At 38.4% G+C, this 17,264-nt stretch overlaps 1 protein-coding gene across 2 annotated transcripts in view; it reads left to right on the top strand.

The window, feature by feature from the left end:
- Positions 1–17,264, top strand: part of LOC136678745 (cyclic AMP-responsive element-binding protein 3-like protein 1) — a 53,184-nt gene that overhangs the window by 29,802 nt on the left and 6,118 nt on the right. For both annotated transcript variants that reach the window (XM_066656870.1, XM_066656871.1), the window contains exons 4-9: positions 4,738–4,822; positions 8,041–8,240; positions 9,628–9,777; positions 10,049–10,107; positions 11,796–11,864; positions 15,159–15,258. In XM_066656870.1, coding sequence (XP_066512967.1) covers positions 4,738–4,822; positions 8,041–8,240; positions 9,628–9,777; positions 10,049–10,107; positions 11,796–11,864; positions 15,159–15,258 — 663 coding nt within the window. The remainder of the gene's footprint in view (positions 1–4,737; positions 4,823–8,040; positions 8,241–9,627; positions 9,778–10,048; positions 10,108–11,795; positions 11,865–15,158; positions 15,259–17,264) is intronic.

Here is a 17,264-nt window from a genome sequence, read left to right as displayed (position 1 = left end):
AGTTGCAACACTTATTAGGGGCTCATGCATTACATTTTCATGTGGCCCAAAATTTTTACCAGTGCTTACCAGTTTCTACTAGTTGTAATACGTCTAAAGAAAAAGACGCAACATATTGTATTGATTGTATTCAATTTTACAAAGTTTACTCTGAATTTCCAACCACAGTACATATGTAACCTCAGCAAAAGTCACTTCTGGCTGTTTGAGGCAATATATGTTCATTCACATGTAAAGGATGTACATATTTGAAGTACTTTCAGTGCATTACATCTGTCAGTCTGCTGAGATAAAAAGAGTCAGAGAGAGAAAGACATAGGCACAATCACAGACAGAGACTTAGGAAAATGACAGGACATTATAAATGACATCCAGTAATTACTATAATTCAGAAGCAGCTTTATATAATTGTTGATGTCCGTAAGAGAAGTTTCTGTCCTGAAAAGTTCTGTGGGAAGTCTAGATTCAGCTCACATGTCAATCAAAAAACAGCTCAATTCATTATACTCTTTTATTTCCCTTACATTTAATAAAGCACGTTATTGCTGTAAAATAATTTAATCAGATGCAGAATTTTGATCTACAAACCAGTGGAGGGTCTCTGATTTGAGTGCATAGCGAACTTTAAACATTTGCCAAACATAAATGAAAAGATTCAGAACAATACATTTGGGTGTAAAAGGAACATCCAAGAAAGGCTCCATCTTTGTAAGCAAAGCTGTGTCCTGACTCACCACTTTGTGCCAAACTTCCTGAGAGTATTACGAAAGGGTTCAAAAAGAACATTTCTTGGCACAAGATTACAAAGAATTTCCCATCTCCTGTACAAAATGTGAAAAGATTGAGGGAATCCAGTGAAAGCTCAGCCTGTGTGTGCTGTCAGATGGCATTGCAACCATAGTGGTATCATTTCATGGTATTTATTTTGATAAATACGTCAGTGTGGACTCATGAGTACTACGGAAAATTGTTGTCACTTAAATGTCTGTTGCTGCATGAGGAAATATAATACCATCCAGGCTTATTCTTTTTCTCGTAAGTCCATGGTTATTTCAGCCAGAGAGTACCAGGCCTCATTCTGCATGTGCTACAACAGCGTGGCTTTGAAGACAGTGTGTGTGTGTGATTGACTGGCTTGCTACAGTTCAGATCTGTCTCCTATTGAATATGTATTGGGACATGAAAAGAGGAGAATTAGTAATCCGTGTGACCACGGACTGTGGAGCAACCGCCATGTGTCAAGCAAAAATGGGCAGAAATTCCATATGCAAAAGTACAATAATTAGAATCAAGTGCTCCACAACAGGGACGGCACAGTGGAGCAGCAGGTAGTGTCACAGTCACACAGCTCCAGGGTCCTGGAGGTTGTGGGTTTGAAACCCGCTGAGGGTGACTGTCCATGTGGGTTTCCTCCGGGTGCTCTGGTTTCCTCCCACAGTCCGAAACCACACATGTTGGTAGATCTTTTTTTTTGTATGTTCATCGGTTAAGTAAATGTTCAAGAGAATAAAGAAATCACAAATTCTTATTTTAAATATATATTATGCAACTTTCCAAATTTGTGTGATTAAAATTAAACAAAAAACACACGATGAGGGCAAATCATTCCTGATATAAACATTTCTGAGTACAGTTCTAATACAGGCTGCAACTAATGATTATTGTGATTTTCGATTAATCGATTATTAATCGGATAAAAAGGAAGACAAAGCCAAATTTGGTTTCCTGTCTGTTACTCGCATATTCAGGATACCATCAGTGAGAACAGCTGCTTGCTGTGGTGTGTAGATCTTCTTCAAAACATAGTCAGCAATGCTGGGCTGTTTTTATCTGAGGTGAGAGAGAAAGTGTAGATATGAACACACACCTTTTTTAAGTTAATAACTACTGATCTAAAATGCAGACAACAATGCAGGCAAATTGAAATTACAGAAATGGATATTGGGTGATGATGCCATGTGCTGAGAATAAAAGGGAAATTAATCTAAAACATATGATCAGCACCGCGACCCTGAAATGGAGAAGCGGAAAAGAAAATGATGATGATGATGATGACAAATGATCAGATATGGTTAAGATATTTAAGATTTTAAAGAACTAATGTTGTAATTGTATAAGGAACACACAACCTACCATTATTAAAAATTAGTGTTTACATGAAGAATTAACCCAACCGTTACATTAATTTTATTTTTGTCCATATTTAACACAGTGTATGTAACGTAATATACACTTATAATGTAAAAAAAACTTGGCCAGTCAGAAAAGACCTTGAAAAAGGCTTTAATTATATTATGTAAAAATGTTTGGATTTTTTTTAAACTCTGAATGTAACTGCCGCCACATTTAAGGTGGATCGGAAAACTCGCTGAATACAAGAGTGATATAAATTTACTAAAAATGAGACATCTTGTTTAACTACTCTAGCAGGCTCTAGTGACATTGAGTGAGAGAAAAAACTAACATTGCTAACGTTAGCTTGACTAAAACTACGGCTTGTTGTGGAACTGCTGGTCAAGCATTGACACATTTAATGTGGAAGAGAAAACTCGGGGGGAAGCTAAGGCTTGTTCGCTAAACGCGAGTGTAATATCAATGTACTAACAAAAACAAATGTTGTTTAACTACTGTAGCAGGCTCTAGAAACATTGAGTGAGAGAAAAAGTAGAATTAACTTACTATACTTCATCTCTTTCACACATAGCTCCAACAGGCTTCATTTTCAGGTGCTCATGCAGTGATGTTGTGCTGCTGTGCCATGCGAGATCAGCTGTGCCCATTTTGCACCTAACGCTATTCCTTGAAGGCGTTAATGTAAAGTGTTACCATACTTTTGATGACTTGGGTCGTACATTTTTCTCTCTGCTTGTGCTATCATTATCCTCTGCTGTGACCGACTCCGCCATTTTTCAAACGCTTCTTCCACAGTTCGTCACGTGAGCTGTGCAAGGCATGGCATTGGTTCCCTGCTTTTATGGCGGTCGGCATCCAGCTTAATGGTGCTTTACTGCCACGACTTTGGTTGGCTTACTGCCACATATTAGGGTGTAGCAACTGTACCTATGTGTATAATAACTTAGACCCAACTAATCGATTATTAAATTAGTTGCCAACTATTTTAACACTGGATTTTAATCAATTTAATCGATTAGTTGTTGCAGCCCTAGTTCTATTGAATTCTGTATTAATGCAGTCAGTTTAAGCAGGTATGTGTAATACATCCTAATCAAGAACCCAGCTTTGTTTACATTTATATACTAACTAAAAAAAGAATATGAAAACTTATATACATGACATATACACACATTGCTTTTATAATTATTAAAAACACAAAACAAAAGGTAAAGCTTTACATGAAAATAAGGTCACCATGCTCAATGCCAAATATTATTTTCTATGTAAAAGTTACGTACACATTTAAATGAATGAATTCAGTGAATGAAATTATGTTTGTGTGTGTACTTCCATCTTCATTTCTGTTTACTGTCTGACTCCTTTATATCTGAGCACTTTTAAAGATATGCTACTGACAACAGGCAAATGCCATTTGCCATAGTTTGCACATCACATACAGCCACTCACAGTTAGGGACCATTAAGGGATTCTGCTTTACAAACTGAAGTAATAATTAATGCAAAGTTATTCAAATGTCACAGAAACTGACGAAGTCTTATGGTTAAAAAGATAAATTAGATTGCTAACTAAATTCCACTGTCTGCCGTAGCTAGATGACAGATAGTGGAAACTATCCTGGGGCTTTCTGGAAAATGCTTGTTTCTGTACTCCCAGCCATCTGATTCGACCCATAAAGCATAATTAGCTGATGACTTGAGTCAGGTCTTTTAAAGCGAAGAAATGACTATAAGTGTGGCGTACGGTCTGTAGCTCACTGGGGAGTTTCAGAATCTTGCTCTGATTGTTTTTTCCAAGCTTCCAGAAATCTTACTACATTTGGTTCCATTCGGTTTATTTGTACAACACTTTTTATCAGCAGCCCTCATCCCAAGGCAGCCATACAGCAGTCTAGGTCCAGACTTGTAATGATGATGAAGAGGCACATGGATCATAGATAGGAACCATCTGAGAAAATGATGAAAGTCTGTCAGATACAGTCGTGTGCAGATGGTCAATTTGCATTTTAGTTGATCTTGTGGAAATACATTCATCTTCATGGGGAGCAAACTTAAATATTGTACATTGTTATGCATACAGATCAGTCTGGTTTTCCTAAAAATAATCCTAATAATAAATGATAATTCTGAATTAAATGTTTACTTAATTTCATGTAGAAAATGTACCAAATATATCAAAATAAATATTTTGCTTATGCATTTGCATATTGCACATATGTGCTTGACTACAGATTTTCTCAGTCACAATTGGATGTTTATGAGAATATGTTAGGTGAAAAAATTCTGTGTAAATGCAAGGAAATAATTAGTTCATTAGTTCTAAGGGTTGGCAGTAATGACGCTGATTAAAAATCATAACTTAAATGAAATGTAGCCAGATTCCCACCTAGGTATATTTAATTTTGTTATTAATTTTATTTCTGTCTAAAATCCATTTAAAAAAAGTTGCAAAGTTGAGTTCAGTAGCGGAGGCAGTATGAAATCAGATTTTTTTATTATAAGAATAGAATGAAAATGTTTAATTTTACAGATACATTAATCTTAGAATTTATACCTGAGTAATGCGAAATTTATTTTACTCTGTCTTTTGTTTTTTGTTTTTCAGGGAAGCCGAGAACAGAATGCTAACACAGTACCCACTATCAAAGCAGAACCAAGAGACGCTAACCAATTCTTGAGTGTCCCTACAGGTGAACACACACCCACACACACAAAATTAAACAGGAATAAATATAAAAGAGTGTAATAGTTTAGGCTTTTAAGTTTTATCATGGGATAGCTTCCAGCATTTGCTGTCTGCTAGAGAAAAGACCCTTTGTCATTAAGCTTAAGTCTTCATGAATGATGTTTTTTCTGTAATTAAGATCATTAGCACTTTCTTACACCTAGCTGTGTAATGTATCTTGAGTAGCATCTACATGATTGTCTACAAAAAATGAAGACTTAAGTGCATACAATATTGAAATCTGATTTCTCAGACCATTTCAAAGTGGGCTGTGAAGCATATTTTGACCACATGATGACTTATATTAATGTCCGTAATGTTTATTCACTAATACAAAATGCAAAAATAGAGTTTTAGTGATCTAACATTGCACAGTACAATGAAAGCCAAGCAAAAATGGTGAAAATGAGAACAGAGAAATAAGTTTGCTGTATGTTGAACAAAGCATGCCACAGGTATTTCTTAATGGCCCCAGGTAACTGTGTTAATTGTAGATATGGGGTATAATAGGTCTCCTTTGATACTTTGATTCAGACCTCCATTGAAATTCTGAACCCTTCCAAAGCCAAAGCCAAAGTTACAAACTTGGTGGTCCATCGCTCTTTTAAATATAATGGTTATAAAGTATATTAAGTATATTTACGTAAACTTTTCATTTTGCCCACTTTTAATGCAACCAACAGTTGTAAACCAGGCCTTTGTGGCTTTTATGTACTTCTTATTTCTGAGTAAATGATAACGCAATAATTATAAAAATTTAAACATAAACCTGAAACATTCAGCTGTGAATGGCTGCATTCAGAGCTCCAGCAAGAAGACATTCTTTATAACTGGGCCACTGTGTCTCACTCTCTGTGCTCATTTCTGTCTTCCTGTTTCTCCTCTTTTTCTCCCACACCAATCTGCTTCACTCCTTGGTTATAAATACACCCTTTCTGGGGTTTGTGAAGGGTTCCGATTAAATGTGGCATGTGCTACCTGTAAGATCACTCCAATCTCGCTCTGCTTCAGTTCATTGTGAATGGCTCATTGATGGTAACAGTGTCTAATTTTAATTCATAAACAGTGCATTGTGCGTGTGTTTGAGTCTAGGGTGAGCAGTACCACCTGTACACTTCTCATGAAGCTTTTTTTTTTCCTAACAAGTGGTATGTTAAAGGGCTCTGAGCCTTTTCACATCTGGCTACATTCATGCAATTATATTTATATAAAAAATTACAAGATGACGAATACCTCACATAAGGAAAATAAAGTCCTAATCGACTAATTATAACAGGACTTTGTGCGTGACTCTGTGGCATGAAATCTGAATTTCCAGTGGTTTAAGTCATTAAATTTAATCCTGCATAATGAGCTCAGAATCAAGTTAGGGCAGCTGGCCTGTGTTCTCTGGATTTATGAATATATGCTGTCATATAACATTAAAGGACCCATACCATTCATTCATTCATTATCTGTAACAGCCTCTCCAGTTCAGGGTCGCAGTGGGTCCGGAGCCTACTCGGAATCACTGGGCACAAGCCAGGAACACACCCTGGAGGGGGCACCAGTCCTTCCCAAGGCGACACACACTCACACCTATGGACACTTTTGACTCGCCAATCCACCTACCAACGTGTGTTTTTGGACTGTGGGAGGAAACCGGAGCACCCGGAGGAAACCCCTGCAGACACAGGGAGAACACAACAAACTCCTCACAGACAGTCACCCGGAGTGGGACTCAAACCCACAACCTCCAGCATCCTGGAGCTGTGTGACTGCGACACTATCTGCTGCGACATTTTATTAATGTTTATTCAACTACTTCAATATTTACTCACTGTGGGCATATTCAGCACATTACATCTTTCTAGACTCACAATGCCTAATGGCCGGCGTTAGCTAGCATTATGCTGTGAAGTAGTAGAAATGTGTTATTATTCTATCCCAGTGGTTTTCAAACTTCAAACACTCAACAGATAAATATAATATTGTACCTACTAGACTCTTGCCAATAACACAGTAGTTATTACCTTCATTTGGAAGAACTGTTAAGTTAATGATAAACAACTCCTGTTGATTGGAACGTTTGACAGTGTATTGACAATGAAGATCTAGTATCTGATGGGCTGTAGTTGAAAAATGATCAATATATATCTCAGTCACTGCCCCCTCCCAGTGATGCAACATATTGTTGCTGTCCAATGAAAAACATGATCTCTAAAATGTATCTGTAACTTCACAGAAGGAAAATGAAGTTCATGTTCCAAGCTAATTTAGGAGCATTTTACAATGTGAAGGAGAGCTGTGTTCAAATAATGTAGTAAATTGATTGTCAAAAACAGAGATACACGTTTTTCAATGGGCAACAACAATATATATCCATATGCTATTATCCAGCTCACAGTATTAAACATGGACCAGTGGCTCGCAAATTTGAAAAATTACGTTCTGAAAAATATATGGGCTAAGAAAGGTTTTTTTGAGCGATGCCACAGAAGAACCACTTTTGTTTCCAAAAGTAAGAATTCTTTTGTTTAAATGTGTAAAAAACATTAAGATCAAGTGATGGATTTGATTCTTTATGGAGCTAAAGTAGTTTTTCTCTGACATCGCTCAAGGAACCTTTTTCAGCACCTTTATTTTTAAGAGTGCTAAAAGTGAATATAAATTGGTTGAAGTGAGTGGCAGAAAGACTGTATTATTTTTGTTTGGGGGTCATTGTAAAGGGGTACACTCTGTAAAAATGAACCCACAGCAAAGAGTGTGTCATGCATGCCACAGTGAAAAATGTCTCAAGCAATGTTTCTGTACAGCACAGAGCTGTGGCTCAAGACAGTTTCACAGTGGCACTGCCCCGTTGCTGCCCGACAGTGCCTCCTGACACTAGGAACTGATGTACAACCCAGTCTTTCCTGTGGGTTAGTGAGACATGACAGTAGCAACAGTGGCTTTCTGCCCACACTGACCGGGCTCATTCGGGCATTCAGGCTTTAACGCTCAGAGTTTTATATACAGAATAGAAGTTCCACTTGATTTTTCAAGCTTGTGTATCTTATTGTATAAACTCTCTACTGATATCCTTAAGATCAAAATGAATTTTGGATGAACAGGTATAATAGCTTCTCTAACAATGACATTCTTTAGGCTCACTGTCATTTGTTTTATCATTATAATTAATATTGTTCTATTATATTTCACCAGAGGAGCATCTGCAGCTCCCACCCACTCCTCCTAGCAGCCATGGCAGTGACAGTGACGGATCACAGAGTCCTCATTCACTGCCTCCATCCAGCCCTGCTCGTATGCAGAGTCCTCATTCACTGCCCCCTTCGAGCCCTGCCCGCCTTCAGGCTCGCTCCTCTGTGGCCATCTCCTCTTCTCCATTGCTGACTGCTCCACATGTGAGTTGGCAGATAAAATGCAATGCTACAAACATGAATACATATACATCTATATATACTTCTTTATGTTTATGTGAATTACGTTCTCTATCAGAGCCATACGTTGTAGGGTTTAGTATATTCATTCATTCATTCATAGTCTGTAACTGCTTATCCAGTTCAGGGTCGCTGTGGGTCCAGAGCCCACCCAGAATCACTAGGCACAAGGTGGGAACACACCCTGGAGGGTGCGCCAGTCCTACACAGGGTGACACACACCCATACATTCACTCGCTCACTCGCACCTACCAATTTTTGAATCACCAATCCACCTACCAACGTGTGTTTTTGGACCATGGGAGGAAACCGGAGCACCTGGAGGAAAGCCACGTAGACACAGGGAGAACACACCACACTCCTCACAGACAGTCACCCGGAGCGGGACTTGAACCCACAACCTCCAGGTCCCTGGAGCTGTGTGACAGTGACACTACTCATCAATCTTTAAAAAAGATATGAAGACATGGAAAAGCCCCAGGCAGACTTCTAATATGCTCAAAAATGACCTCCAATTACAAAGTATACACAAAAGCACAATGACCAAACAACAATACTCAACAAAATATCGCATTTTACTGGTGGTGCAGGGCATGTTGGTTTGCATGCTTGCAACCATGAATAGTCTCTTATGGACCAGGGACCATATGGTGTCAGCACACTATTAACACAAAGAAAAATGGCTCTTACCATCTACTTGAATGTCTAGTTGTAGCCATTTTTTATTAAGTCCAGGGACAATTCATTCGTGGTCAGCTTCACCTACAAATATCTTTCCAAAAGCAGGTCTGTGGTCAGAAAACAGTACAAAAGCACACTGTCAGTATACCCTCATATGTACTGCAATGATCTTATGGTGTCTTAAAATATACTATATACACTGTTTCTGTGGAAATGTGCATATTAGTACATGTACATAGCATGCCATTTTATTATGGGAAAAAAATAAAAACAAAGAAGAAAACAACAACAACAAAAAAAGCCTGTAGGGAATATGGACATTGGGGTGTTGGGATACCACCCATCAACTGTTTAGTAAATTTTCCTTCCTTCTGAGGAAGGGTTAGCCGTTTCTAATACAGTGCCTGTCCACCATTTTTGCTGAACATGGTAAAAACCTGCTGATTCACTTAAGAGGTCTCAGAAGTTAAGTTCAAAATAACGAAAAGCATATTAAGACAGAAAAATGAAGAATACCACAAATCCCAAATAGCAGACCTTTTCTCAACATTTATTTGGTTTACTGTTTCATCTTGAGCTTCATTCTGCTGAGCTGGCACTCTCCTGTTTTTGGTTAAATCGCTGATGTGTGCTATTTGCTAACTGTGTTTGTTTTGTTTATTGTGCACAGAAATTGCAGGGGACATCAGGCCCACTGATGCTGACAGAAGAAGAGAAGCGGACGCTGATGGCCGAGGGCTATCCTGTCCCCAACAAATTGCCCCTGACCAAGACAGAGGAAAAAGCTCTTAAACGAGTGCGCAGAAAAATCAAGAACAAGGTAGTTGGAATGGCCGAACCTACAAAATCTTGACACATACCAGATTTAAACCTGCCTCTTGTTTATATTAAACATCTGATGTGTTACATCACATTGACACCCAGCTTTAGGAAAATTAAAACCGTTTTAATAACTTAACTGGAGCTTTTTCTGACATAATTTCTATGACTATCGTATGATTTATGTATGTCTTCCTTTATTGATGGAATAAAAATGTATATATATATAATTCCTGTGATTAAAAAAAAATTATTTCTTTGCTCCTCTTCAGATCTCTGCACAAGAGAGCCGTCGTAAAAAGAAGGAGTATGTGGAGTGTCTGGAGAAAAAGTATGACTTACATCTCTCTCTCTCTCTCTCTCTCTCTCTCTCTCTCACACACATATTACACCACTGTTTTTTTCAGTGTTCATCCTTCACTCTGTCCTCTCTTTGCTCCTCATCATTCTCTCCCTTCTCTCCACCTCAAGCATTTATTCTCTTCTCTCATCCTGGCACACACATCACTGTCTCTCTCTCTCTCTCACACACACAAACACACACACACACACACACACACACTTTTCACACATGTCCTGTTCATTGTTTTTATGTTTATTTTTCTGGCTGATTGTTTCTGTGTGGAGGCCAGTGGCAGTAGTTCACAAGTTTCTTTTAAGTGTGTGTGTCTGTGTGTCTCTGTGAGTCATTTTAGCCCATTGCTGCTTTTTTAGGCTCTCAGGGTTTAGAGAATACACTGGAGAGACTGGAATTACATTGAACACACACACGTGCACTCACATACAATATACTATGCATTACACATTTATCCGCAATAATCATTAAAGTCACCTCCATGTTTTTACACTCATTGTGCATTTTATCAGCTCCACAAAGGTGTCCATTTTAGTTCCGCAATTACAGACTGTAGTCTATTTGCTCTGCATACTTTGCTAGCCATGGCATTTGCACCCTGTTCTTCAATGGTCATGATCCAAACAGGACCACCATAGAGCAGGTACTACAGGGCAGTGGCTCATTCTCAGCACTGCAGTAACACTGACATGGTGGTAGTGTGTTAGTGTGTGTTAGGTTAGTATGTTCCAATCGTAACAGACACAGCAGTGCTGCTGTGTTTTTAAACACCCTCTTTTTGCACCCTCTTGTTGGCCACTGTTTTAGACACACCTACCTTGGACACAAAGGACCTTATAGATGCAAAGTCACAGAAAATAGATTGACTGATGCACAATTTGTGGAAATCAAATCTTTCTTTAGCTGTCAAATTATGCTCCCCACTGGATGCAAAGTTACTTAAAGCGTTGAGCAACACTGCTTTGTAAGATCCATGTGTACCAGTGATACACTTTTAATGCACTTCCACCACTTCAATGTTACTGCATTCTTTGTTGAGAGTGAACCAATACCTAAATAAGTCCACACCAATGATATGTGGAGCTGAAAAATGGACTATGAATGTAGTGACTGATCTTTGTATGTCTAAAGGTTTATGGACACCCTTTATAAAAAGTTAAGTTGGCTACATTAAGCTAAATCTAAATCTAAATCTCTGTAGATAAATTTAGTCGTGCTCTGGAGTAGCAGTGCACAAGCCTAATGTCAGCACATGCAATGGGCAAGAGGAGAGTAAAACCCACCAGCACTGGCCTGGAGGAAATGTGGTTGGAATGATGCCACTCAATTCAGTAGATTTGAGATCAGTTTCTGTGCTCTGTGTTACAAAATGAATCATAAAACCTGACCTTAGCTACTGAATACCATCTAAGCTTATCTAGGGTTAATCCTTCATACTTCAGTGAACATATTCCAAAGAAATGAGTAGATGTCCATAAACATTTGGCCATTTAGTGTACATGCTAGAGTTTGTTTCATAAACAAGGCATGGAATATGTTATATAATATTTTATTCTTAAAGTGTCTTATCTGCTTTTATATGCATTTGCATAATCAGTATGTATCTGTGTGTGTGTGTGTGTGTGTGTGTGTGTGTGTGTGTGTGTGTGCGTGTGCGCATGAAGGGTGGAGAACTACACTTCTGAGAATAACGAACTGTGGAAGAAGGTGGAGACTCTTGAAAGTGCCAACAGGTGAGAAATAAGTGTGTAAGTGTGTGTGTGTGTGTGTGTTTACATCTTGTTTTGAGTGGCATCCTACAGATGTAAAATATATTTTATTACTATTACTCATACTATATAAAATAATTCTAGAATTATATGAACGAGGGAGATCGTTCTAGAACAATGTGTATGTGGGAGAAAGGTTCTATAATAGTGTAAATATAGGAGACAATTTAAGAAAATTGTGAGTGGTAGAGAAAATTCTAGAACATTGTGAATGAGGTAGAAGATTCTTGGTTAGTGTGATTAAGGAAGAACATCCTACAACACTGAATGGGAAGAAGATTTTACAGCAATGTGAATGAAGTACAAGATTATAGAACCATTATAATGGGGAGAACATGTTACACACTGAAAAACAATGGTTCTACAAGGGTACTTTTATAAAGAAAATGGCAGTGTATAGAACCCTGTACTCTTGAATATCCTTTTGCATGATTAAAGCTTTGTGCTATTGAGGATGTGCTATAGATGGTTATATATAGCAACTTTCCGAAAACAATTCCTCTATTGTCACAAGCTTAACATCGTAACAATATTTTTCGGTAAAGGTGCTATATAGATCCATCTATAGCACATTCTCCATCAAGCTGAAGAACCTCTTTTAATCAGGGAAAGAGCTCTTTAAGTGCTCATGGTTCTATCCTAGTTCGAGAAATGTTTCATTTTATAATGGATGAATGAAGGATAAGATTCTAGAGCAGTGTGAATGCAGGACATTAGACGTTTGTTAATACAGCAAATGTCCCTAGATGAATGAGATTGAGAGAGAAGATTCTAGAATAGTGTGAAAGAGGGAGACAATTCTAGTGCAGTCTTAAAGATAGAGATTTTGTGGAGACTCTTGTTCATATATATTGGTGTTTATTTGAAGACTTTGGGCTGGAGTGCACTTGGCTTTGATTTCAGAACAGGCCCTCCAAGTTCTCAGCTGGATTTCTGGGTTTCTGTACTCTACAGGAGTTCATGGTGCAGTTTAGACCCATGGCACCATCCTACCATTATAACAGTTCACACCTTCATCAACGCTCAGCATGGAGCCTGCTTACTCCTCATTATACTGTACAATAAAGAACATGTGTATGTGTGTGTATATGTTGGCTCTGGAATGAGGAGAGATCCTTCTGACTCACCTACTGAAGTTCAAAGAAACCATGCTGTGTGAGGGGGCTAAGATTGTGTGTGTGTATATGTGTGTGTGTGTGTGTGTGTGTCTGTAAGTGAGTCAGATTACTGACCATCAAATATCAACTGTACTCTAGATGTGAAAGCTGAACTAATTGTTTTCTCTGAGCCATGAGTGTGTTGGTGTGATTCCGCTGTCTTTCGTTCCATGTTGTAGACTTTTTTTTTGTAACCACGTGTCACTGTTTACAGGGGTTTCTTTAGTTTTGAGCATTTCTGCTTTAAACTTAGTGTGTCTGGAGCCCCTGGATCACACGGGGACACTGGCCTGACTGAACTGGACTTTTTGTTAAAGAGTGAAGGATTGAGATTTGGACTGAGTTAAGATATGAGTGAAGCAGTGAGGGAAGAAATGAGGGAATTAACAAAGGACCGAAAGACTAAGCAGCAGTGACTGGTAGAGGGAGGGAGTGAGTTAGTGACACGGTGAGTGAGGAGAAGGAAAAAAAGTAAGTTAGAAGAGAGTGAGGAAGTGCGTGAAATACTAGTGCATAGGGTCAAGGAAGTGACAGACTGGGTGAAGGATGGGCTGTTAGCGAGGGAGGGAGTGAAGGAAGCAGTTAATTAGGAATTGAAGGAAAAGGGTGATGATTCATTATGAAGGGTGTGAATGAAAGTGATTAAGTGAAAGAGTAAATAAGGGAATGAAAGGATTAAAAAATGTTACTCGTAGGAGAGAATATGGTAATGAGTCAGGCGAGAGAGCGACAGAAAAAATGAAGAACTAATAAAGAATAAATGAATGGATGAACTGATAGATGTTCCGACGAATTGAGTCTGAGAAGCAGCGAGTGACCTCTAGTGGCCAAGACGCGTTACTAAGAGTATATCGCATAATGTTTGTTGATGAGACGTAAGGCGAACTAAAATTAAGAGAAGAACAAGAATATTTTTATTTATTTAAAAAGAATTAACCAGAGATTTATGTAAAAAAAAACAACAACAAATGTGTTTACAATGTGAATTGTGGATATTATTATTGGACAATTCAAATATCTCTCTCCTAATATTGGAGATGCAGAAAAATAAAATGAATGTGCAACTAAGCATATGTTTACACTCAACCCCCATTCCCAACAGATTTTTTAAAAATCAATATGTAAATAACAAAAGGAAGCAAGGGGAACAGGGCAGACTGATTTTTTATTATTAAATGGTACAGTAAAATTTACCAAAGCACTTACCACAGTCACTACTGTCCCACATTGTCTTTTCTGAGTCCTAATGCTCTTTTTGCAAAGCCATTTGTCTTACGATGGTGAAAGAATGAAACTAGTCTCCTCTTAGCACAACGAACACTTATCCCCTTCAGATAATATAGGAGGGGGTGAGGGGGTATATGGATTCTTCTTCATTTGGTCATTTACTCCTTAACCATGATGGAGTGGTGTGGACACTAGAGAGTGCTGATACTCTGTGTGCACTTGGAATGGTTTTCAGACTAAAATAATGGGCACAGATTTTGTTCTGGGGCTGTAAAATTACAGGTAAGAGAATGATGTGCCAGTTGATGCAAGCTAGTCTCTGTAGGTGTGTATATATATGTGTGTGTGTGTGTGTGTGTGTTTGTGCATCTGTGCATGTGTATGAGTAGGTGGGTGGATGTGGGCATCTGCAGAGTGGATAAACTCAAAGAGGGGTTGGATATAAAAAGTTTGGCTTATGCAATGCACCACTTTTCCAGCAGTGTTCTCCTCATTTGATCTCAGCAACTCTGAGAAGTTCCTAAAGAGTCTGTATCATTTCAGATTTGATCTTATAGATGAACTAGACTAATAACATTCAGGACTTGCAACATTATACACAATATGTACAAAGGATCCCTTATAACTGGTTAATTCAACTACTTCGAGGTGCAGATTCTCCATTGTGTACACACATATTGGGTTAAACTCCATAGATAAACACGAAACCGAAAGCTTTAGCGTGGCTGTACATGAGCCTAAGGACTCTCAATACCAAGTATAGGCTAGAAATAAAGTCCCCAGAACTGAGCTGCCCAACTGAACTGTTTTGGGATCAAAAACTAATCATGCAACTTTAGTACCTGACTTCATTCTCTCTTTTGTCTTTCTGTAGGTCTTTGCTGCAGCAGTTGCAGAAACTTCAGGCTCTAGTTAGTGGTAAAGTGCCTCGCTCCTGCAAGATGGCCTCCACACAAACTGGTACCTGCCTCATGGTATGCCCTCTCGCCCCTTTTCTCCATCCTTCTCTCTGTTTCTAACTCTGTCTATGTTCCTATCTCAGACACACACACACACACACACACACACAGTTTACACTAACTAGTAATTAATCCCTTAAACACAATTGCTCATTATGTTGCACATAAATAAGCATATTATATGAATGAAATGGGTAGACTCAAACAATAATAAGAGTACACAGAGATACCAGCTTTTAAGAATTAGGTTACTAGAGTCTCTGTCGTGTATTGGTTCAAGTGAAGTTTGAAAGCCTCTTGAACGGTTGAGTGATCAACCCAATTTAAATGTAGACAGAAGCGTATCTATGTCCCCTGGGTCCTATGTCCTTAGTGTTCTATGTTCCCTTGCTTAGTATTCTATAAACACCCATATGTGGTATTATTTTATTCATTTATTTTTTCATGAGCCAGTTAAAAGAAGTATAAATGATTTAAATTGTATTGTTGGAGCATCTTCACAGATCTTAAATAACAGCAAAATAAAAGCAAAAACATTCCTTTCTAGTCAAACCTTTCTTAGTCAAAAACAGGGCAAAATAGTGTGCGTCATTCTAGTATCACATTTTAGACAAAAATAATAATTTTATCATGCAAGTTAAATAAATGACAAGGCATGAAGGTGTCTATTGTTACAGGTCTGTTACAATAGACTGGTGATTACAGCAGCCTACCCCGTGCCTTTCATCTTTTTTGTTTTGTGGCGCAAACTCCAGAATGTGTATACGACTAGTAGTTTCTGTCATATAAGAAATAAAACAGAAGGTGGGTGGTGGTGGGGGGGTGGGGTGGAATATTTAGTTGCATGAATGGTTGGCAAGGGGAGCTAAGACAACTTGGTGAGCTTTATAAGCTATGCCCAATTAGAGAGCCTTGCCTGGGAGCACTGTGAGTGTTGTGACATGTTGAAGTGGAGCTAGTGCACAGGGATGCAGGCTAGACCAAAGGCTAACTCAAGGAAACTGGCTGTTCCAATGATTGTGCTAGTTTTCATATCCTTTATAAATTAACTGGATTATATCAGACGTTAAGCATCTCGGTGAAGTTTGACTTACGTGTCTTTGTATTCCCTTATGTACACAATTTCCAGGGTTTTTCTCACTTCTGCTCACCGTAGGTAAAGTGTATAATTGTTAAATGCCAATCCACCTTTTTGCCATGAGGTAGTGTGCAATAACAATAAAAGACATCAAGAAAAAGGTACAATGATACCCAAGTTCATGTTAAAACCTGATCTTATTCCCCCATTGTCTAAGTCACACGCACTGTGAACCTGAAACATAGGCTGCCGGGTTGGAATCAGGCCTATTGGTTCAAGTCTGCTATATAAATACAAGCATGCTCATACACAATAGCTCATGGTCGTATAAGCAAATATGGAGTTGGAGAACATATTTCTCAGGTTCAAATTGTATGCTGTAAAAACTGGGGAGCATAGGACCTTTTGTCATGTTCCTATTCTGTGCCATATAGCGGGAGAACGTTGGTCCCTTTCAACATAGGAATGCCCCCAACGCAGAAATCCGCAGCAGCAATTAACATGAACATGCTTTTATTGTCTTTGCACAGCTGTACAATGAAAGTGTGTCTCCGCATTTAACCCATTTTGGCATTAGGCACACACACACTGCCATTAGGGGCATTGAGCACACAAACACACACCTGGAGTAGTGAACAGCCAACCACAAGCAAAACGTAAAAACAATAAAATAGAATAAAATAAGTAACGATAATAATTACATGGCTGAAGCAGACTAGGTGACTGGGAAATTGGTTAAACTAGCTAACCTTGGTGTGAACAAAATTGGATAAGTTATCTTAGCTCACTGAGGGTAGAACTGTATAGTTAATATACTCATGTACTGCATTAAAATAGTTGTCTAATATATTTATTGTGCAAAGATGCGTTTAATGTGGGTGTGTTGTTGTGCAAACTGTGCATTTGCTTTGAAAAAGATCATATCAGAATCATATGTGTTATA

The sequence above is a fragment of the Hoplias malabaricus genome, chromosome Y, assembly GCF_029633855.1.
Source record: "Hoplias malabaricus isolate fHopMal1 chromosome Y, fHopMal1.hap1, whole genome shotgun sequence".
NCBI lineage: Eukaryota > Metazoa > Chordata > Actinopteri > Characiformes > Erythrinidae > Hoplias > Hoplias malabaricus.
Note: the sequence above shows the minus strand (reverse complement) of the source record. Positions and strands in the feature narration are given on the sequence as shown.